The 24,840-nt window shown below is 36.2% G+C and overlaps 1 protein-coding gene across 10 annotated transcripts in view; it reads left to right on the top strand.

The window, feature by feature from the left end:
• The window catches only part of ZMYND8 (zinc finger MYND-type containing 8), a 59,356-nt gene that overhangs the window by 10,579 nt on the left and 23,937 nt on the right, over positions 1–24,840 (top strand). For 9 of the 10 annotated variants that reach the window (XM_035344191.1, XM_035344185.1, XM_035344184.1 and 6 more), the window contains 10 exons: positions 256–326; positions 12,511–12,659; positions 16,174–16,392; positions 17,287–17,400; positions 18,650–18,742; positions 19,910–19,997; positions 20,567–20,622; positions 21,742–21,819; positions 22,218–22,333; positions 23,416–23,897. In XM_035344191.1, coding sequence (XP_035200082.1) covers positions 256–326; positions 12,511–12,659; positions 16,174–16,392; positions 17,287–17,400; positions 18,650–18,742; positions 19,910–19,997; positions 20,567–20,622; positions 21,742–21,819; positions 22,218–22,333; positions 23,416–23,897 — 1,466 coding nt within the window. The remainder of the gene's footprint in view (positions 1–255; positions 327–12,510; positions 12,660–16,173; positions 16,393–17,286; positions 17,401–18,649; positions 18,743–19,909; positions 19,998–20,566; positions 20,623–21,741; positions 21,820–22,217; positions 22,334–23,415; positions 23,898–24,840) is intronic. The other variant, XM_035344190.1, reaches the window with a different exon arrangement.

The raw sequence follows: 24,840 nt of genomic DNA, 5'->3' as shown, positions 1-24,840 counted from the left end.
ACGTGTTACAAAGCTGTTGTTAGTATGGAAATGTTGCCTTTGTGATGGGTAACATGCAGCATGCGTGTGTACCGGGACTGCCTCTCTCCATGTTTTGGTCAGTGTATATACTCTGGCAAATAGCAGACCTTTAATTTCATCAGAAATCTTAATATAGTTGTATTTGACCATGTCATGTTGAATTTCTATGTATGAAGTTAGACATGGAATAATATAATCTAAAACTCTTCTAATTCACTTTTTTGACTCCTGCAGTTTGGCTGAAGAGGAAATAAAGGCAGAGCAGGAGGTGGTGGAGGGGATGGATATCTCCACTCGATCCAAAGGTGAGTGAGAAGGACTATTTCAGGTGTGTTCTACAGCAACGAAGAATATTTGTAAACAGGATAGCAGGAGCTGTGCAATCATGTAATCTACAATGAAACTGCACTTCAGTGAAGATGCAAGACTCACTGTATGTTTTATGGTGTCCATCATACCTTGGAAAGGGTTTCAGTTTTTGCTGAGTTTTTGTTATATGTCAACCCCGTCCACCCACCTGCACGCTCCATTGTTATTTCTGGTTTACAAATAACTAAGGTTAGGTTCCTAGAGAAAACATCACCCTTTTGTATCATCTTACTTAACAATGGCTTCCTTTGAAGTACTTCTAGATTTGCAATGTAGGGGAAGGAAATACTACCTTAATATTGTTACTTCTGGTAACCAATCCTAATTGTCCTAAGAATAAAGAAGAACATTAACATTTACATTTCCATAAAAACTGGTCCACTGAACAGAGTGGTTTCAAGGATACTGATATGTTTCCCATTATTCTCACCTGAAGAAAACTCGGTGGAATTGTAGGTGACTGAGAATTTCTATCCCTCAGGTTTCTGTAGTTTTTCCTATGAATAAGTTACTAGAGGCAAATGCTGTTCTCTCTCGGTATAAAGAAAGCCAAAGATATAACCATTTATTATCAGTGAAAATAATGCCACTGTCATTTGGAGTGGGGGAGAAAAGCCCTTCAATCAAATACTTGTGCATAATCACTTGCTCCAGTTCGTTGTAATTGACTGCCAGCTGCCTGTCCACACTCCTTTTGCACTTGCAGCAGATTTTGTAGCTTGGTTTACCTGAAAGCTATTTCTGTAAAACAGCAGCAATGGCTACTACCATCCTGTTTAAATTCTGGCGCATACATACATTTCTACTACAGGGGTCCTAAGTCCTGTCAGTTCTTGACTGCACAGATGTAATTGTCTTAAAAGCTTGGCACAGGTCATCTGCATTCTCTTGTTGTTAATTACAGATCTTGTGGAGATAACATGGTTATTAAATTGAATTTAGGTCATATTTGTACTAATGGACAGTAATTTTCTTGTTTCAGTTCTCATGGTATGGTTAGATGGTATAATACCTACCATCTGACAGCTCAGAAGAGATTCAGTCCCTCATTTTAGTCCCCCTTCTCCCTGTACTTTTTCCCCTTCTCTGCTTCTTGTCTTGCATGCCAATCTCCATCCCTGGACTGTTTGTAATGTTTACTTTCCTCCATATTTCAGTTTACTAAGCTAGCAGAAAATTAATCTTTTTTTTTTTTTTTTTTTTTTTTTTAATGTTTGTAACTGAAAGGGGAAATTCTTGGTCCTCCCTGCTCCCAGCTTTGTGGTCCCACCACTTAATTCCTTTGTGGTGCTTGTCAGATCCCAGCCAATATAGGAGACAGAGGGGGTGATATGACATATTTCAGCTTTGGTTCACCTTAAAAAGACTTTGACACAGATACTGATACTAATAAGAGTTTCACATGCGTCAAGTGAGCTCAAGTATTACTTATATCACTCTGACATCCAATATCTAAAAGCCTTTTATGAGTCTAATACCTGTTTATGTAGTTGTCTGCATTTTAGCACTACTGTTTACTCAGCACAGAAACAAATGTATGATCCATACAACAGGTTGTAATTCCCTTGCATTAATTGTAGTGCTGGTCTGACCTCAAGGTGTAGTGATTCAATGAATTAAGCCCACAGGAAAACTTCTGCTTTTCTTGTAGGGTTAAGATGAAATTTCCCAGGATAGTAAGCTGATTTAATCCCTCATGGTTATTGGAAGGGACAACTTCTTTCAACTCACAATCTCGGCTCTTGCACACGTGATCTTGCAGCTCCCCTTGCTTGGGCTCTGTTCAATTCTAAGCAATCTAACCTGTAAGAAAATGACTCGTGTTTTTATACTTCACTGACTACTCATTTTCTTTATTTGGTTTGTTAAATTTGAAGTGTGTGTTGGGCAAAACCTGTGCCTGCACTATTCTAAGGGGAAAAATAACCATCACCCATTCTTAGCCCTTTCAGCTACATTTTTGTCGGTGAAGAAGCATTGTGGGATGTAAAATAGATAGATAAAGACTTGTCTATAAGCCTTGTTATATTCCCAACTTAATTTATGAATTGGTGGTAGAACTCTATACTAGTTGAATGTATAGGAAGCTTGCTTAGAAAATGAAAAGGAAGTGACTGTGGAACATGAATGTCATCTCCTTAGTACTAGAGTTGGCCATGTTCTAGGCCGCCTGCTAAAATGTATCTTTCTTGGCTTGTTATATGTATTGAAACAAGTTTGTCTGTTAGTTCCATGCAGTGTTTCTGCAACAGAAAATTCACAAACCAGAATTTTAAAACTGTTGTTACACTCTGTATAAGGTAGAAAAAATGTGGCAAGGTTCTATACTGGTGTAATAGTGGTAGCAATGTTTCCTCTTGTAACATTAATCTTGTTCAGAATTTTGCTTTGCGTGTTTTAGAAAGGATGTAGATGAGGAAATTGACCCTATGTAGACAAACCGTTAAGCACAGAGTTCTGCTTGTGTTTTTTGGTTTTGTTCTTGATGGTCTAAGAAGCTTGTGCAGAAGTTAAATTGATGGTATTGTTTAACTTCACGCTTGTCCTGGATAAGCTGTTGTGCTCCAAGTTTGTAGCGTAAGTTGCTCTGCTACAGTGTGCTTTGTACAGCTAATTTGGGGCCTGGGCAGCTGAAACATGCATTGTTTAATCTGTAACAAAGGTGTCAACATAGACTTTTGAATTGGTTTAAGTAAGGTGGTGGTTTCAAAGCAGCCTAAGCTGGTCAAACTGCTCAGTGCTGCAGTTTTATCCACTTCCTTCAATAGCTAAGCTGACAGGAAACTAACTGAACCATAAAACATGCATAGTTTTCTACTAGCTTAGTGTGCTGAAATAGCTTGGTAGATTGCCAGAACTGGTGTAAGAGAGAGGGCAGGAATATACCACTTGAGTGCAGGAAGTGTAGAAGTTTGGCAGCCAGTATTTAGGCAAGTTTAGGCTCTAATGAAACTAAAATATAAAACCATAGCTGAGACTTATTAGGCTTTAGAATGTGGTGTCTAAGAGTGAGTCTATAGCAATAGTCAGGAGGAGAAGACTTACTGTAGCAGTTCTAATTTAGGTCTTCCTATAAGCTGTGAATGTGCAGCTTCAGTAAAGATGGGGTTTTAAAATATACTGCTGCCTTGATCAGAACAAGCAGGTGTAAGGCATCTGAAAACTGGAAATGGGAAATGATGGCTTAAAGAGAATAAAGAGAGTTTGAGAAAACAGAATGGTTTCAGTAGAGGATTGCTATTTAGCGAAGGAGAAAGGCCAGGGATTAGATTATTGTTATATTTTGTCTTCTGCATATGATACATTAACATGTCTGACAGAAACATCTTGTTGTATTTCTTTTCCAGCCCTATGGACTACTTCTTAAACTTGTTTATTAAATATTTCAAGATGGAGCTTTCAAGTCATTCTGGAGAATTTCCTGAATGTTTCCAGGTTGTGCTCCCAGAGCAGTATAACTAGCTAAATCATTGTCTGATGAAGTTCTGTCTTCACTTGTACTTGTTTTCTTTGGACAGCAGTAGACTCATCAATAAGTTTTTTCATACTATTGAATTGGAAGATTTTGTTTGTTTTATAATTCTCAGGTCGGTTTTCCATCTACTTTCCTGTTGATAGAAGTTAGCCTTGGTGGCAGATGGACTTCCATAAGGGCGTCAGCTGTACTTCAGCTAGTTTGGCTGTCTAGTAACTAGTCAAAAGGAGTTCTTTAACTCTCTCCATCCCTTCATCAGTCATACATTCCTTACGTTTGCTTTGCATCTATACTGGCGCTTAGCCAGTCCTAGTCTAAGTGAGTTAAGGACTTGGGTATAGAAGCAGTTTTCTATGTGCTTATCTCCCTGAACCAGATTACTAGGGAGCTGGATGGATGTCATTGCTAGGATCAGACTTGTCCTGTCAGTGACAACTAGTCATTAGATGGTCTTAGCTGTGTCATCAAATGATATCCTGAAACACTACTACACTTAATGGTGAGAATTCTGACTAGTGCAAATTTTGTCCTGCTGAAGGTTTGTATTGAAGGCATCTTAAGGGCATCTCTCAGCAGTAAAGACTTTGTTCATTTATTTTGAATATAAATATAAAACGATTAGTAAAATCAAATTTCCCAAATAAATTATATATATTGTAACAATTGCATAATAAAACATTGTTTATCAACTTTCTGATACCAAGTATGAAATTTTTGCTTCAATGTGAAAAATAATTGAGAATGCTTCAGTGTGAAGTAGTACAGCCTGAGACTTTTTTCAGGAGTGCCTTGGGGCAGCAAGTCCCCCTACAGCCAGGCTGTAGTTTATAAGCTGCTTACCTCTGCTATATTGCCAGAGGTTTGCATGTGTTTCTTGTTTTTATCTTTCAAAGTCCTGCACTGAAGACGTGTAACAATGTCTTTCTGTACTTGCCCAAAACTGTAATGTAAGAATTAATCAGGATTTACACAACCATAGCTAACCTCAGTTATTTATTACATCAAGCAACTGGATTGGGTTAATTGCATCAGTTGAAGCTTCTGGAATGTAAACAGGGCTTTAGTGGTTGATCGCAACTGGGTCATATTTCAAAATCCTGGCATAAGATTAAAATGCCTCAGAGTCTGCATATATGTTCTAAAAGAGTTACCCATCATATTGTTAAACATTTTGTAGATAATTCAGCTTGCTGTAGTATGATAAGTAAAGGGTTTGAAAAATCATAAATCTGTTAGCAATCATTCAGGATAATAACAATAAAAAAGTATAAATGGGAGACTTCATACTTCTAGAAACTGTAAGTAATTGAAGCTTGATCTACCAAATCAGATGATCGTGATGCTCACAGTGAAATTGCTCCTTTTTGTCTCACAATTCTTCCTCAAACCATTTAAGGCATATGCACTCAGAGCTTTTGAGGAGGAGGAAGGAAGGGAAAAGTGATAGTCTAGGTGAAGTTAGGCCAGTCTTCTGTGAGCAGTAGATAGTGATCCTGTAGTTACATGGTGGCATATTTAAACAGTGATTTCTAAACTTCAGGTGAACCTCAGGCTAGCTTGTCATTTCCCAATGGATGCTTTGGGAGAGCACTCATAAGTGCTTATGTCAACGTTGGTAACATTGTAGAACAATTAATAATAAACTAGTGATGAAAAACAAGTAGCTTTTACTGAGAACTTAAAAGGTTATTTCAAGTATATTTTTTCACTTGCACTAGAAACAATTTTTAAATAATGTGGAGGTAAAATTAAAAATCTAAAAAAATCGAGAAATAAAGGGAGTAAGATTGTTTGGCAAGATTATTCAGTAGAACGATTGGTTTATCATATAATCTTTAATGAAATGCTCAGTTATTTTTTTCTGTAATGCCCTTTGTTTAGAGTACTGAACATTTCATATTAACTTCTTCCTGAGTGCCGTTTAAGTCTGATCCGTGCCTTTTCAAGTAGAAAAGGTGGGTGTCCAGTTGATGCCCATCTGACCCAACTTGGTTCAAGTTGTCTTGCTCAACCTACGACAGGAGTTTTGTAGAAGAAGCAGGGAGATGGCAGAGATACATACTGATTGACAATTAACTGGCATTGTGAAATAGAGTCCTAAGTGAGACTGTTCTTGCTCATTAAACACCTTTTTAAAAATATTTGCTTAACATGTAAGAGATAATAAATTCTTGGTGTTATTTTTTTGAGCAGAAACTTAAATTGGCTTCCTATAGAATTGTCCTAGTCACCAGGTTATTGTATAGTTTAAATTCGGTGGTCTTTGTTCTTTCCTCTTGGATTTGTTTCACTTTGTTCAAGTAATAAATATTAAATTGACTGACATTGGAAAACTAATCCAGGTTAAAAATTGCCCTTCCTCCTGACAGATTATTTTAACAGGGGTGAATTTCTTGATCCTATTCTCAGAACAGCTACACGTATTCTGCTAACAGAGCTGGAAGAGTTGAGGAGCGAGAGTCAGTGTGTGCTAAACAGAGCACTGCTGTCAAGAAAAATTCTCATAAAATACAACTTAGGCATTCTCTATCTTAATTAGAGTTTGAAACTAGGTACTGTCATTCTTAGTTTACCTGAGCTGAATTAAAGATTGTTTATATTATTAGTTCCCTGACAGACTGGTAAATTGGTGATTGGTAAACATAGTGATAGAGAAAGGCACAACTAAATCTGAAAGAAAATGCCTTTGCATTGTTGTTTTCCTGTCTGTTCCTTATTTTTCTTAAAGTTATATTTTACATTGCTTCCAGAAAATCTCTTGGCATTTCAGTAACTTGTCAGTTGAAAACAAAACAAAACAAAAAAAACAAAACACAAAAATCATAATTTAGGTCAGTTTTTGTGTGTTTTATGAGTCACCACTTGTTTATTTGAAAATCCCCTAATATTCTCAGGTTTGAGCCACAGAAGAAAATTATGCTAGTTTAATGTAAAGTAGTTTTCAAAATTGGTTAACCAACCATATATTTCTATGGGATCGTTATTGCATTGGTTCAATCAGTATTGAATCAGTACCTTTTTCCAGTTAAAGTGTAGTTTGGATTTGGCAGTTACTGAATTGCAATTCAGTTCTTGTTTAGCTAATAGCAGTTTAACCCTTTTCTGACCTGAATCAGGCAGCTTTGGAAAAAAACATAATTTGAAAGTGAGAAAGTGTGACATTATGGAGGCAAGCCAATAAAGAAGAACTTAAATTTTACACCCCATTTTCTTCTTTGCATACTAGAGCAAAGGCACCACGTGCAGTGTCACAGTGTGCTCCGCTGGTGGCATTTATGCGCCTGGGAGTAAGAAATGGAAGCCAAAGGGCAGAATGCTACACGCTTCTGTTACCCTCCTGGTTCAAGCTGTGCCAGCATATGGAAACTCTGGAAATAAATGCCCAAGTCTGTTCAATGAGTTATGCTGAGAGAGTCACTTGCTGGAGAGAAACTCAAGCTCATAGGTCATTGCAAGTACTTTAAGGATGTTGTTTTCAGGAGGGAGAGACAATTCTTCAGATCTCTGCATTGGGAAAACAAGGATTAAGGCATGGTCAGCACTTCACAGTAAGAGTAGTTTAGTTATGGCTTCCTTCAGGAGCGTGTGGAAAAGCCTCATTGAGAACTACAGCTTATAGAAAAGAAACAAAGCCTGATGTTGTACATACTGTTTGAGCCACGTGGTGATGGCAGGATGAGAAAAAAAACTGGTGCGATGCAGTTTTTGCTGATCACTCTGAATGCAAACAGTTCCCATGCTGAGTAAGCTCCATTCCAGTTTAATGAAAAATTTGAATTCAGAACTTGTTTTGGTTTTAGGTTTGATTGCTTTGGTTAAGTTGTGGGTTTTGGTTTAGCTGACGCTGCTGCAGTGTTTCTTTCATGATAGCTGTATTAGCTCAGCTCTCTTGGGATATATGAAGCATATGCCAACCAAAGGAGTTCTTCTGCTAGCTTCTGTATGTGATCAGCTGAATTGGAAAACAAAACAAAACAAAAAAGAAAAACTAAAAACCACAACAAAACAAAAAAACAACCCTAGTCTGTCACTGTAGTTGTACCTGTGTTAGGATTTTTAGTCATAGTTGCTTAAGGAGGCGGGAGAAGTGGATGTATTTTTCTCATATTTAGAAGACATATCTTATTTGACTATTTGTTGTATTGTCAAATTAATCTGAATTTTGGTCTAAAAGGAGTAGGAGGCAAAGTCACGTGAACTGAAACAAGTCAAGTAACAGTGATGGTCTCAGACATACTGTATTGGTTTAATTCAGCGTAGGCATGTGAGAAAATAACTGGTCCTACACACAGGCTACTGATGTAGAAAGGGGAGGGGTAGGAGGGAAAAAGTCATATTTCTTAGTGCCAAAGGTAACTTAGAACATATATATATAATTATTATTACGTTACACAAGCTTAACTACATTCTGCCGAAATTTTATATCTTATGTCAACAGAAAAATTCCTCTAACAGCCAGCGCAACATTTCTGCTAGGCAGCACTGCTGAAATAGCTGTGCCTACGTAACTCCAGGAGCATAACACTTTTCCTGGTATTGTCAAAATTATGTATGTGGTTAAGTTGGTGCAGCTATTCTCTATGAACAAAACTCAGGATGGACAAATGCTCCTAAATTTCTTATCCCTCCCTCAGTTGTATCTTCCATTTAGCTTTTTGTGTTTTTCAGATGTTTTTCATATTTATTTACAATTTTCCTGATTCTTAATAATTATCTTGACATGTTACCAAGCTTTTGGTCAGTCTTAAGTCATTGTATAGCACCAAATTTTCTGTACAATCGTGTGGAAAGAAGTCAAAACAGCTGCTATTTTCTGTGCAGTTATATATTTTGGGGGGGAAAAAAGTTAAAAAGCTCCAGGAAATGGAAAAAAAATGCTTGTCATTACAACTGATAGGTAATGTGTCTGGGCCCACCTGTAGAGTATAAAGCTAATTATATAAAGCTAATTATAATAGGTAAGACTGATTGACCCAAGTTAATGTAGACAACTTCGCATGTGCAGAAGTTCTTCTACTACACCTTTTCCATCTTTCTTTATATTTTCTTCCATACATGTCTGTCTTGAAATGCTTAGACACATCTTCAGATCACTTCTTGAGCTTGCATCATGAGTAAGATAGAGTGGCATCATGGAGTTTTTTGAGCATGTTTTCTCAAAGTTTTTCTACGTTAGTAACTGTGTAGTTTCTTGAAACTGTTTCACTCTGTCCACTCAATAATACACTATTTTCAATAAACGTAAGCTTTATAAGCAAGCATTCCAAGGTTAAGTCTACATTGTATGTATCACTCCTATTTTTACATCAATGTCGTTTGGCCTTTTTCATAACAGGGAGAAGTCATTAATTCATTATTAGTATATGCTCAACTGTTATTCAGAATCTTTTTATTTCTGCCTAGCGTGTTAACCTTAGCTCCATTTGTGCAAATCATTTTTGCAGCCAGTTTTTTATTTCTCCTTATTGACAGTTTGACCTTCACATTTGTAGAAAATACAGAGATCATCTGGAAATCTAATCTAGTTTTTCATTGTATCATTGACCCTCTAAGATTTCTGCTATGTGACAAATTACCTCATCTTTGAGATTCAGTCCAGCTTCAATTTCACAGGGCATTATTTTGTGTACAGTTTTAAAATAAACTTCATTTCCTTGGCTCTTTTAGGAATGTCTAAAGAGAACGTGTCAGTGGCCATATTATTTGTGGTATCTGTGGTTTTGTTGTAGAAAGGAATTATATTTGATATGTTCTGACAAGCTCTCTTTCTTACGCTGATGTTGGTTCATATATATAAAATCCCAGAGCTGTGTCCAGTCCACGTAACCTCAGCTGCCTGACGGAAGCACCTTAGTTAGCAGCATGCCCAGTCTTCCCTGCCGGTATGGTATGAGGAAGTAAGTCCATTGTCCTCTGGAGATCTGAATCAGGCTCCCGACACATCTCTTGCCTGCTACTGGCTCTGCAGGCAGAGTAGAGTGACATCTGTTCAAATTCAGGTAGCTCCGTAACTATGCCTGAAGGCACTGGGGATTTATACAGGCTATATGGGAAGGTGACATGTTACCCAAGAGGGCTGGGAATTGGAAGGAGCGGGGACACTCTACTAGCCTGCCCTGCTAATTGAGAGCCCTGACAAAAGCAGTGGCAGTGGCTTCAAATCAGATACCTGAAATGTTACCTCCTCAGGCCATCTGCCAGCTCCTCTGGTTGCTTCTCAGGCATGATTCACTTCTGAATGGCACCTAAATTGCCCATTTTAGCCCAACTTTGATTTAAGGTGATTGGCTAAAAACTGGAGCAGGCCCAGGACATCTGCCCCAGGTAGGCTAGATGGCTGGGAGTGCTAACTACCTGCTATGGTCATGCTGCCAAAAGTGTTCTTCAGTCTTTAGTCTTGTGAATGTTTCTGTATATCTTCCTCACACAAGGTTAAATAGATTTTGATAGTAACGCTGATGAGGTTAATACTGCCTTTCATTTTGGGATCTGGGAGGTGTGAAGAATTATGCGAGTAAAGTGTTATCCAAATATGTCCAGCTCTGTATTGCAGCATTCTGGTACCTGTTTTGGGGAGGACTGAGGAGACCGTGGGCCTACCTTGTAGCTCAGTGATGTTTTCTCATTCAATAGATTTTTAAAATTCAGACTGGGAAGCATCTGTGGGGAAAAAGGTGCTCATCAACTGCCCACATGACATGGTCTAATGCTGTAATTTTCAGTATTTTTCTGTTTGGGGGAACCTTCAGTATTCTTTGTATTCAATTTCAAACTATTGACAACATGCATGCTCTGATAAGCTGATAAGTTATTGGCGGTTGTTCTGGTACCTCTGCTGTTCATTGGAGACTTCAAGTGAAGTGTTTCAGTGAGTTCTGCTGACTTAGCAACCTGATGCAACTGAGCTCATCACTCAGTGAGGTCTGGAAGGATCACACATCCAGGAGGGAAGGGATAATAGGGTCATCCCAACCAGCAGTTTGATTGACTTTGGCTTCTGTCAAGTAGCTGCCAAAAACTACTCTGCCAAAAAAGCTGTCAAGGTGGCTTCAGTCCCCAAAGCAGCATTTCCTATTTTCTTTCATCGTTCTCACCTGTATAGCTGCTTTGCTGAATGTGTTACATGCACGCGTGGCTGTGCAGTGAGGGGGACCACAGATAAAAAAGCTGCAGCAAAAAGTTAGTTTTTAGACAGGTTTTATTTCTCAATGGCTTTGCATGCAGCCACAGAAACACTTCTACTAGCACAAGTGAGTGGGGAATTGAAAATATGGAAGTGACTCCAGGGAGGTTTCGGTTGTTTCTCTTTATGAGAGTGATGACTTCTGACCACTTGGGTTTTATCTATCATTTAGTTTGGCTACATACATCAAAAACTTAAGAAAAAATTAAACAAATGTTAAACAAAATCTGTTATACTTCCACTTTTTTTGTCAAACTTGTTTCACTGAACTATGATTGTTTGTTTTTGAAAAATGTTAGTACTTTGTAATTAAGCTGAGCTTTCCATATTCATTAGGAGTCATTTAAATTTTGTTCTGAGAAAATAAAGTTGCAAATGCTCATATTTTCACCTAGGATATTTCTGATGAGCTTGTCAGTGATGCTTTTTTTTTTTTAATCGATTTGTTTTTTAAAGTGTATTAATAACAATTCAGCATAATTGGAGGAGTGAAACAGACTAGAAGATAAACAATATATGGGTAGACCTGTGTTTCAGTTTCCTCTCTCTCTCTCTCTGTCTCTCAAGAATTTTTTCAGTTCATAGCTACCTGGGCACACATCAGGGCTACTTAAGTTGCTGATATTTAGTTTAAGCTGCTTGATGAGCTTACACTAAGATAGCAAACTGCGACTTAGAGCAGCTGAGACACAGGCACATGTTCCCTTCTGGCCAGCTTTGTTACCTGGAGTAATAACTGTGGGCATAGATTGAATCTGTGACTTACTAAACTGCTCTGGTAATTTGCTTGTGAATGCGAGAGTGAAGGACAGTAAAAAATTGTGTCACTTTCTTTTTGTTACTCTATCTAGCTGTCAAAATTTACTACTAGAGTGCTAGTCTTGTCTTAATTTTATCTTTTTTACAATTTAGCATGTACTACAAATGACTAAGTGTTTGAAGCAATATTATTTTCAGACTATCGGACAATTTGATTTTTTCTCTTAACACATTTCAGTAGGTATATTTAAATACTGGAAATAGGAAGAGTGTTTGACTTTGTCATTTATCATGATATAAATTCTGTTGGTTATCTTTCTAAATGACATTGTGTAGTTGTCAGAAATTGTTATTTTTATTCTTTTAAGTGGGATTGCATAGATTTGCATGGAACAGCACTCTGTTACACTACAGAATGTAATTGTTGTTACACTCTAAAAGATACTAAAATTTAAAATTAGATGAATGGCCAGAATTCCATGGGGGGAAAAAAAGTTTAATGTTAATCTAAATTAATATATTGAGAATTCACTTAACAGTGGCACAGCTTAGCAAGTCCATGGTTCCAGTTTTGTAAGTGACTGGATGAAAGGCAATTGAGAATGTTTATTCTGTTCAGTGGTAAAGTGTGAATGACAAATCCTTGGCTGAATGTTTTTCATTAATATGCACTCTTTAACAGTATTGCTTGTATCTGTTATAGATCCTGGCTCTGCCGAACGCACAGCACAAAAAAGAAAGTTTCCCAGCCCTCCACATTCTTCTAATGGCCACTCACCACAAGATGCGTCAACAAGTCCTATAAAAAAGAAAAAGAAACCTGGTCTATTGAACAGTAATAATAAAGAGCAGGTAAGAGAAGTCACGGTCTTGTTATGCTAGGACATAAAACAATGAAGCATTTAGAGACAGCTGAACAGATGCCACTTCCTCATTAGGAGCACAATTTTTGTACTATAAGAAGTATATGCTTATTGTTGAATGCAGTGGGTGTGGGAGTTTAAGTTGGATTTGGGTGGCCTTTATTTTTTATTTAGGGGACTTTTTTTCAGAGAGAGACTACATATGTCCTGCTTTTATATTTCATAAAACTAACAAGACATATAACCAGTAAGTGTTATTTTGAACAAAAGGATTATAAAGGAACATATAAATAATAACAACAACACTAATAACTCTCATTAATTTAAACCATTAGAAAGAAGTGTTCAGGAACACAATCTCCTAGATTAAGAAAGATACCACAATATCAGTGGGAATCTCTCATCTATTCTCATTTCTACTACCAATTATTAACAAAAATCCAGCTGCTCCCTCGCTTGGTACTATGCAGATTCCCTCCCCTTCCTTTAAATTGGCAGAGTATACACTGCTATCAAACTAGATGAATCAAGGGGTCATGCTGGCAGCATTTTTCAGTTTTCATGCTTAAAACGTTATTTTCAGTGTCTTCTGAATACTGAGTTCACAGTGTTTGTTGTAGGTCTTAGAAGATCTCCAGAAGACTTTGAGAAATTCTGATTCAGTGTATGATGCAAGTGAAAGAACTATGTGAATTATGTTGAATACCAAATGCTATAAAACAGCGGTATCATCCTGGAAGAGATTACATGAAAGCAATCTTTAGCCCTACTGATATCATTTCTCATCTAATTTACAGTTAACATACCTCTGTATTGTTCAAAGCCCTTTTGCATGTTAGTACATTTTTGCCAATATCGTGTAAACACAGGATTAAGTTCTGTGGCTTAAAGCATTTTTTCCTCATTAATAGCATCCATATTAAACATCAGTGTGGTACAATTGCACTAGTTAAGAAAGAAAATGAAATTCCTAATCACTGCAGTTATTCTGGAACAAAAACTGTGAATAACTCAGGCCAAAGAAGTCTTTGAGTGTTAAGTATATTTTATTGAAGGATTATTGGCAGGTCCAGTAATACCATGTGTAGGCATTGTTGAACTAGCTTACTGGGGCCAATTTGGCTTTTACTGAGCTTCACTGCAGGCTCTTTTAATTCCTCCACATCCTGGACACTTGCTAGGGAAATGTTGAAGAAATCTGAAACTGATGAGAAGACAAAGCTTTTCTTTCGAGACTGTTAAAACTTAAACTCCTTAAAACATTTTGCTCTGATTAGAACAACTGAAAAGGTCTTTTGACATAGTTGAGATTTTCTGTCATTTTGTTTTGTTGTTTGGATCTTTTTTGAGTCTTATTCCTAACTTCTTTTTTTTTTTATTTTTTTTTTGTCCTTAAACTTAGCTCAGGCAAAATAAGCTGATAGATGTCTGAATGATAGGAATCCTTGATCAGACAACAAATTTCTCTCATTTTCTAGCAGAAATGGACTCTTTATATTTAGATATTAGGAGATCATTTCTCTGTAGCGTCTTACAGATTTTAACTTTTAAAACAGGATCTTGAATCCTTTCGAATTTAGTGTGGTGAAAATCCAAGTATGTAATAAATTTTACTGGTAATTTGCTTTGTCTGCAGTTGAAGACAATGCCCCATAGTTGCATCTATGTATAAGTACAGATTATTGAGATTTTGGTCTTACAGCTGTGGTGCATGCAACTGCAAACAAAACATGCTCTGAATTGTAAACTGCAGCTTTCTCTTTTTCACTCTGTGTTTACACATGCCTTTCTATCTTGGTTTGAATGGCATAATAATACATCAGACACGTAGGAAAAGCCTTTTCTTGTCCCGTTTATTCCACAGGATCTCGTAGAAACTTCCATGTAAAAAATTTGTATTCCATGATTAAACATGCACAGAGAATGTACAGAAAATAATACCTGGACCATTTCTGTGGTGGGAGCAAGTACCTTTTCACTAGCTGCACTGTCTGTAGAATAGGAGATGAAGACTGCCAAAACATAGAAATCTGAGTGACCCTGTAGGTAGCAGAACAGTTTTGGAATTACGATAACATTCTTTCTTTGCTTAAAATATTATACAGTATTTGATAATTACAGGTAATATCTCTTCTGGTTTATCTTTTGAGATACAACACCTTTAGCTGGATTGTCATAGAGTATCACTTCTGCACCTTGAACATCCTCTGTTCATGAAAATAATTAGACCTTGTCCTTTGTAACTTAATAAATCTAGAAAGATCACAGTCCAAACTGGCATGATATTGGTTTGTGGTTTTTAATATTTGTCCTGTGTGAGTAGTTTTGTACAGGATGCTGCAAAGGTTTGGAACATGCATATCGTTCCACTGCTTTATGAATCATGTAGGCATGTGACAGTTTAAGGGCCTCAGAACTTGCGGAGCTGTTAATTGGTGTAGGAAGCACTCAAAACTACCTGAGAATCAAAGAAAATGCTTCTGTAAACTACAAACAGCCACTTGGATTGTTAAAATAATATCATGAACAAATGGTTTTATGTCAAAAAAAAATCACAGTAAAGAGCTTATTATTTCCCTCCATCCCCTGTGAAGCAAACCATGCCTATAATTAATACCAACCAGTAAACTTTAGTTCCTTTGTCATTGATAAACAGTACTTAATTTTCCAATAAATGTTATAATCTCTTCAAATCCAGTCTAATAAACTTAGGGTCTCTGTTGACCCATTTTGGCTGTCTTAGGATCTTCAACTGTAGTGTTTTGGTATCAGCTGTGTCATCTTTGAGCTATTTGAGGCTCAAGTGAAAGTCAAGTTCATGCAGTTTATGAAGTTCACTATTTTCTAGTGCAGGCAAACCAGTGGAGATTGTGAGTCTTAAATTCTGATACACGTTTAAATGGTAGATTAAATCTTTTCCAGGGTTCATGCTGCTGTGGCACACCCTATTAAGGATGTGAATCTGTTCCTCTATCACCCTACTCCATGGTTTGCCTTATCAATTAAAATCAGCACTGTCTTGCTTGATTTTAAAAAGTTGTGAATTGCTACAACTTAGCACAGATTTGCATCGTGTTCAGCTCCTTGTTTCATGACTATCTTCTTCGGTTGTCCTAGGCTTAGCCACTACTAAATCTCTCTCAATATTTAGCTTCCACAGTCCCATGGAATTCTGAGTTCAGAGGACATACAACCTCTATAGCTACACTCTTTTCTTGAAGATAAAAGTATTTACTGATATTTGTTGGATTGCATCACCTACACATTATGTCCTCACTTGCCACAAAAAATTATTTTGAGTGTTGAATGTAATTCAGCATTTGTCATCTGAATGAGAAGTAAACCTCTTTATGAATGATTTTGTGCAATGAAAAGGATATTATGCTTACGTAAATGTTAATCAAACTCTGTAGATTTCTGCTTGTTTTATATAATGAATATTATTATTTGAAAAATGCAAATTTGTTTTGAAACCAAACCTGTTTTTCTTGCCTACATTTCAGTCAGAACTAAGACATGGTCCGTTTTACTATATGAAGCAGCCACTCACCACAGACCCTGTTGATGTTGTACCACAGGATGGACGGAATGATTTCTATTGCTGGGTTTGTCATCGGGAAGGCCAAGTCCTCTGCTGTGAACTCTGTCCTCGGGTTTATCATGCTAAGTGTCTGAAACTGACAGCGGAACCAGAGGGGGATTGGTTTTGCCCAGAATGTGAGGTTAGTTTGTTTTAAGGAGTGGATTTCTTTCATGTGCGTGAGATAGAAGCAGCTTTTTTACATTCCTGAACATTTGCTTTATTCCTGTATGACCTCTTGGTAACCATACCAGAAGAATTTGTACAAAAAAAGGAGACATCTGTTGCTGCTTCCCCACTTCTCTGTATGTGTTCCTGGATTGTGTTTGCCTTCTTACCATGACTCTTCAACTTCCTTTGTGTTCCCATCTCTAGAGAAGGCCCCATTTCAAAGAGTGATCCCTTCATCACACCTCTAATTCTGAAAACCTTCTGCATTTTCAACTAGTTTAACTTATGCTTCTTGCTGTGGGCTGGTAGCTCTGCAGCAGTGCTTAAAATATTTGCCACTGGAGGGTTTACGTAAACAAGTGAATGTTATTATTATTGCTACTATTTTTTTTTCTGCAGGGCTAAGGAAGAATTTAACCATTCCTCTCCAATGATTCCTGGGGAGAGAATAATTAGCATCATAGTATCTTCAGTGAAAGTAAATTGTTTTATCACATGTTTTTCTTTGGCCTGTATTAGAGCCCACGTTAATTTCTCACTTATTCACATTGCTGTGAACTTGCATTGTATTGGAAATTATGTATTCCCACATTCACTTAGTGTGATGTAGAAGATGGATGCAGTTTCCAGTCCTTTCCCTTTTTTTAAAAAAATATTTTATTTTAATTATTATTATTTTTATTAACTTATTCATAATTAAAATTGAGTAAAACAATTATCTCAAGTACTTCTGCTGCATCATCAGAAATGTTTTGTTTCGTAGGAGGTCATTACTTTCTTCCATTCAAATGCTGGGATGTTTTAATGGAGAAGAATTCACCTCGAAATGTTTGCTGACAAAATATTTTGTAATCTTAATTTTTAGAAAATCACAGTTGCAGAATGCATAGAAACACAGAGTAAAGCTATGACAATGCTCACCATTGAACAGCTATCATATTTACTGAAGTTTGCACTACAGAAAATGAAACAGCCAGGGGTAAGGAAGATTTTTTTGTATGCTTGGATCGTATGTTTGTCATAACACTGGGTTTTGCTTCCTTTTGTTGATTTCGAGCCTAGCATATTTTATTGGACTATATATGACAGCTTCTGTACTGTCTACCACCTGGTGCAAACATTAGTTAAGACTATATCTATGGTTTTGGAGTGCATTTAAAATTTAATTTTTAATGCAACTTCTGGAGATATTTTCAGTTTACCTACTGAAACTACAGTGAGGCTTCCCAGGGGGACTTTGTGTTTTCTCACTCACTGGAAGTGGACGATGCTATTTCTGAGATACAGGGGAATGACAGGATATGATCTCTTACCAGTCCAGGTACATGGGCAAGATTGTAAGCACAGACACTGTTCGGCAATCCATTATAACCATTGAAAAACTAGCATCTGTTTGTTAGCAGAAATTGTTTGTTGTATCATGTACTTGTAAAACACTGAGTATTTTTCACTCAATGTAGTGAAAAGCTGTGCCATCAACTTGCATGCCAGTTGAGATTGCTTCTCTATGAATTTTTGTCTTGGAGGCAAAATTGTTTTCTCTTGACTTTTACCTCTCTCCACAAGTCTGTCTCAGTCCTCAAAATCAACATGCCTCTAAGTTTCAGATATTTCAGTCACTGATTCTATGATTTGGTTTCTGGTCACTCTTCGCTGTGCAAGCTTTGTCTAGTTTTCACACGTGAAGAAAAAAGTAAATTGAAGTAAGATGCTGTGATGAATTGCCATGGCTTGCTTTAACTCCTGTTCCTTTCTTGTCCCTGTAAATAAGTTAGAGGAGTCTGTCTGCAATGTTACAGTAAAATACATTGGGAAAACCAGATGTGTGGAATCATGGGCTCTTTGCAACTCTGGTGTCTCTACGATAAGTATTTTAGCAGAACAATAGTGGCACTTCCTGGAAAGGTTACTGTTTAGTTTTGATACACTTTAGCTCTTGAAGTATTTTTACTCCGGAGCGGTCAATACTCTTCTTTTAGGAGGAGTCATTAGAAGCTTTAAGTGCTGCTTTTCAGAAGCAAAGTGTCAGTTTTTGTTTATATTGAGCTGACACTCAAAGCGTTTTAAAAATGCAGCTAAAAAATAATGTTTAATGACTGCTATAGAGATATTTTGCCTTTTAGGCATTTTACTAAAAATCCATTTTTTTTTGTACTTGATTAGAAAAATATATATTAATGAAACCATTCAATATTAAGATGCAGTTTTTTTTTTTTTTTTCCTAACAGACAGAGCCATTTCAAAAGCCAGTTTCACTGGATCAACACCCAGATTATGCAGAATATATCTTTCATCCAATGGACCTTTGTACATTAGAGAAGGTTTGTATGAAGCAAGGAGAGGAAGATCCCGTCAGTTTGATTGCTATGGTTAAGATACCTGGAGTGTTTGATGGGAGGCAGGAAAGAGGTTGTTAAAAAATATTTTATTTTTTTTATTGTAGGTTTTTTTTTGCTTGTAAATGCCAGTTCAGTTATAGCTTGAAAATAATCGTATGCCCACTGAATGAATCTGCAATTATTTCTGAACCAGTAGCAAATGCTAAGGAAAAAACAGTATGAAAAAGACAAACTTACACTGATGACCTCCTCCTGTAGAAATCCATCTAATTCCAGGAATCATCCTGTGGGGAGACTTTGTTAATCAGAGTTTGCATTTGATCATCATATTTGTTAGCTATTAATGGATCACCGGTACATTGATTTGTCTTGGGACCGTGTGAGTGTATGACCAGGGGTCATTCCAGACTTATGTAGTGGTCATTCAACAAATACTATAATCTCCACTGCACCTGAGATGTGGAAGAAAAAGGAAACAGTAAAGAATTGGATTATGGTAGTTTGATTGTCAATTCAATAATAAGTTAGGTGCTTCACATTATGAAGTTCTTCATTCTCCACTCTGTTAATAAGCAGTGGAGCTCTGCAGAGCTTTGCTCTGCTACTACTTGGTGAACAGTCAGCAAGCATTTTCATTCTCTGTGCCCTTACAGTGGACATTGATGTCTGTGTTACATAGGTGTGACAAATCCATGTGACTGATTTTATCTAAATGAATTGCTTCACCCAGTTAGTAGGTTGGAGTATCAGACATCCTGTCTTATGTGATCTGGTGAATAATTTTTTTTCTGGGCTTGTAAAAATTAAAAAAACAAGAGTTCTGTGGAGCAGTAACATGCTAGTAGAATAATATTGTTTCAGGAAATTTACAGGTGGTGTATTTTTTTCCCTTGGTGTTTTTTTTTTTTTTTAAACATTGAGGAATTGAATTTAGTTTTATTAGAAATGATTTAGATCGTAAGTTTTCAAGGCAATCAAAAACCAACATGAATTTGATAGATTCTTAAGTATTTAGAATTACAGGTTTTACTATAAATAAGTAGTTTGCTTTATTAATTGTATGACTTATGATAGGAAACTGTTCAGGAAGAAGCTGTCACTTCTTACTCATTTCTGTTTCCTGATACATTTTTAATTTTTTCTTCCCAGAATGTTAAAAAGAAAATGTACGGTTGCACTGAAGCATTTTTGGCTGATGCCAAATGGATTTTGCACAACTGCATTATTTACAATGGGGGTAAGTACTTATGTACATGTGTAGTTACATCCTTTAATACAAAACTTTGGATTAGATAATGTAGTAAATCAAGTTGTAGATTTGCTTGCAAATGCTGAAAGTATCTTTTTGCTAATTACTGTAGTTCCTGAAAACATCAGATTTTTAACAGCTGACATACATATAATTTAGGACCATATAATTTACTGCATGTGCTGTCACTTGCTCAGTCCATCTTAAACTTTCTTCAAATTGACGATACATTGCTTTAGTATTTTGCATGACGCTGTGCTTTGTAGGAGACCCAATTGAGGAAATGATGCAACATGTTGGTCACTTCACAGTGTATCAGCAGTGGGCAGGCTGCAGTTGGCTTAAGGGAACATTTTAAGAGTTTTACTGTATTTGCTGGGAGGATAATTGTTTGCCTAATTCTTTTACAAGTATGTATTTTGTGTATACTGGTTTTGCATTATCTCTTAGATGTTCCCTTTTGTCTTTAATACAGACTTTTAAAACTAAAACCTGTTGATTTTATCACAATTTTAGCATAAGTGTTCTTGGTTAAAGCATTTTTCTTGTTTCCTCAGGAAATCACAAATTGACACAAACAGCAAAAGTCATCATCAAAATTTGTGAGCATGAGGTATGTGTTCCCCAGTTAATTTGATTATTCTATCTGTATTTTTAAAGGAAAAACACATTCCATTGCTTGTACTTGTGATTGAAATAATGTTTTCTATTGTGTGTACTGCATAACTCTAGTTTGTGTAGGCTTTCTTATGTTTAGAGATGCATATCCATGGCCTATGGAATGATTTTGAAAAGGGCATTGCTGAAGTGCGTTCCATTAGGATATTCTCTATATATAATAAAGACTTTCAGTGGTGGGTGGTGGGAGAAAGGAGACGTGGAATCTGCACAGACACTTATCTTTCCAAATGAATGCATGAGTTGGAAAAAGAGACACTGATTTTCTGATCTATAAATACATTTTTTGTGTTTCATTTGCTGTTACTATATGAAAGTCCTGTGAATAAATACAGAAATGACTGCCTGTGTTTTAAACTGATAAATTGCACTGATTTTATTTCAGTGGCTATTCATAATGTTTAGCATTACAAAAACTTGCTATTCTAAATGTAGTATTTTTGAACAATGTTTCACTGATATAAATTATCTGATGATCGGATGCTTTGTGCCAAGTGTTCTCCTAACCCCTGGGTTGACACAGCAATATGCATGATACTCATTAAATTCTGACATTGTATCAATTCTTCACAGAAAAAAAATTGCATGTGTAACCTGAGCCTAATTTCTTGAATGTTTTTTGTAATCTGAGTATAAGGAAAAAAATATTTTATTTTTGGTTCATCCTAAATTATTATGAAATGAAATGCCCAATTGAGGTTATATTTTTGTGTCTGGAACAAATGATGATAAATAATTCTTTATCACTGGAACAAGTACATCAACAAAGCAAGAATGTATTTTTTTGACTGGAGTAAATGACAGCGTAGCACATAGTCTGAAGAGAAATGTAGAAATGTGATTAGTTCATTAGCTGGAAATGATACATTACAGGGGTAGAAAAAGATGGGTTTCTGTCAAAACAGTGTTGAGTTCATGGCAAGAAAAGGTTGATTTATGACCACAGAATTGTGGAAAAATTATGTTAGTAAATTAGGTTAACATTATAATATTTGTTGATCACACCTTAGATGGTGTTTAAGCTACTAAATAACCATTTGCTCTTTCTTTTCAGATGAATGAAATTGAAGTGTGTCCGGAATGTTACTTAGCTGCTTGCCAAAAACGAGAGAATTGGTTTTGTGAGCCTTGTGTAAGTTATGGGTTATGGTAGCCTAGATAATCGATTAAACAAAATTCTCATTTGACTCTGACTTCTTATCCTCCCATTGTTTTCAACCTGTGGTGGTGGTTACTGAAAAGTTAATGAGTTAAGGAAAACTGCTGAAGTTTACTGAACCATTGGCTTGTGGTTGTGCATCATGCAAATCATGGTCCTTGTGGAAACAGAAGGCTGTTTCAAGATGTTTAGCTGTCAGACTGCATGCTTTCAGTGAGAAATATCTGTAAAAGGTGTCAGCAAACTGTTTGCAGCCTCTCAGTCCACAATACAGGATATTTCCTCACGGGTCATCTGTGGTACTTGCACTTAGAGTTTTGAAGGTAATACTGCTTGTATCTTCTTAATGTATGTTTTACCTCTTCCTCTAGAGCAATCCTCATCCTTTGGTCTGGGCTAAACTCAAAGGCTTTCCATTCTGGCCTGCTAAAGCACTGAGGGATAAAGATGGGCAAGTTGATGCCCGTTTCTTTGGCCAACATGACAGGTGAGAATTTAACCAAAGGGTGTTTTTGGCTGTAGTTAAAAAATTCATATTGTAATTTTGTGCTCTCAGAGTTTTTGGATTCTGTTTTTTTGAGACTTGACCCTGACAAGCTATATAATACCATAGCCATTACGTTTTTGTAGAATGCAAGTCGTGTTCATAAGACATCACCTATATAATCTCACTGAGTATGCACATTAATTCCAGAGACTGTGATTTTGTGCTGCAAAGAACTACAGTTCTTAAGGATGGAACCAAGTATTGTATAAACACTACGGGAATGAACACAACTGTAGATTTAAAAAATAGACAAAAAAGATCTGTGTTGAAAATGCCAGTTTTGCTCTGAAAGGTATTAATTTTTCTGTACCTGTGAACCCTCAGCTTAGATGGAGAAGACCTAGTGGTGAAGACCTAGTTGATTTATAATTAATTAAAAATACAAATCCATATAGTTATAAAAACAAGTGCTTTCAAAACTGTACAGGGCCATGAAACTATTAAGTCAAGGTTTCCTGAGCTTCCTTGGAAAGCAAAGTTTTAGAGTCTGGCTCATTTCATGATGAATAAAATCTTTCCAGTATTTGTTGGAGAGAAGCAATTTTTCCTTGCACTGGGGAGTTTGATTGCCCTTACATTAGGTGTAAAAATAGATTGTTATATATTTAAGAATGTTATTTTGAAGTCTTTTTTTTTTTCCCTGAACTGTGTTTTTCTGTTTCTTTGCTAACTGTGAGCAATGGAAAGATTGTTTAGTAATGGCCGTCTTACAGTTCCACAGACTATTTTGGTTAAGTATGTTTCGTCATACTTGACCAATGTTTATTCCTGTTTTATGTGTTACTGGGGAAGTGTAAAATAAGCTAGGAATAATCTAAGACAAGAAATTATATACCACAGCTTAAGCACTGAACTGTTAAAAGAGGGTGGAGGTAGTCCCTTGAAATTATCTGAGATGTGCATATCTTTATGATTAGGATAAAATAAATCAAAATTTGAAAAAAAAAAAAAAAAAGTTGCCAAAGTCAATTCACTGTGTGAAATGTAGTCATATAATCTTTTTTTATTATTATTACTTTTAGGGCCTGGGTTCCAATAAATAATTGCTACCTCATGTCAAAAGAAATTCCTTTTTCTGTGAAAAAGACTAAAAGCATCTTCAATAGTGCAATGCAAGAAATGGAGGTTTATGTTGATAACATTCGTAGAAAGTTTGGAGTATTTAATTATGCACCTTTCCGGACACCATATACTCCCAACAATCAATACCAAATGTTGTTAGATCCTGCAAACCCAACTGCTGGAACTGCAAAGACAGACAAACAGGAGAAAATCAAACTGAACTTTGATATGACAGCATCGCCCAAGATTCTAATGAGCAAGCCTATGTTGAGCAGTAGTACTGGTCGTAGGATTTCGTTGACAGATATGCCACGGTCACCAATGAGTACAAACTCATCAGTGCACACTGGATCTGATGTTGAACAGGACGCAGAGAAAAAAGCAACTTCCAGTCATTTTAGTGCAAGCGAAGAATCCATGGACTTTACAGAGAAAAATACAGGTAAAAAAAGAAGGGGGTACAAGACTTCTGCGTTTGTTTAGTTTACTCGTTAGAATTGTTATGATTAGGGGAGATTCTATTTAAAAATTGATAGCTCTTTTTCAAGGTGTTAATTAGTGTTCCCCAACTGCTAAAATATGATAAAATTACAGTTGTACAGGCAGAGTAGATAAACGGAAATAGGAGCAGTGAATATAGAATTTGGACTTCGCAGACTTACAATGTAGTGAAAGACCAAATGGCAGCTAATTCTGTGTTGCTCAGGCAAACCATCCATCAAATTAAGATCATCACTATCTGACACTCCCCCAGTATATGTTATTTAATATTCGTCTCCATTAAACTGCTTTTGTTGAAAGAATTTCTTTGCAAAAAAAAAAAAAAATCATTATGTTCCATTTCTATTTTTTTTTTTTTTTAAACTTTTGGTAATGCTTTTAAAATTGATTGGAGATAAACTGTTAGCAGTCCTGTATAGTGGATAGCTTAGCTGCAAATAATTGCTTCAGACTTAACATACAATTCTGCATTTTTTGTCACATATTTTGGAGCAATAGAAAATTTCCAAATTGCTAATGGATTTGGTACATTTTTTGGCAGGGTCTAATTATTCAGATTCCTTTTTAAAGAGTTTTTTTTTGTGATAGTAGCATATAATCAAGTAAAAACTTGTAAAAACTTTGAAGTTTTTCAAGTTTCTTGATCTTGAAAACTGAAAAATAAGGGAAGTTCTAAAAGCTACATATAAAGGATGGGTGAAGATATATAAGAAATTGGAGACTGGAAAAAATGGTTGACGTGGCATGATAACAGTGAAGTTTCTTAAATTTTATTTTGTTTTGATATGATCAGTATCATAGATTTTTTTTTTAATGTTAGACTTGAAATTGTAACCCAAAAGAAGCATTACATTTAGAAAAAGCTTTCATATATATTTTTCTTC

The sequence above is a fragment of the Oxyura jamaicensis genome, chromosome 20 (genome assembly GCF_011077185.1).
Source record: "Oxyura jamaicensis isolate SHBP4307 breed ruddy duck chromosome 20, BPBGC_Ojam_1.0, whole genome shotgun sequence".
Taxonomy (NCBI): Eukaryota; Metazoa; Chordata; class Aves; order Anseriformes; family Anatidae; genus Oxyura; species Oxyura jamaicensis.
The sequence above is the reverse complement of the archived record's forward strand: the minus strand, read 5'-3'. Positions and strand labels throughout refer to the sequence as shown.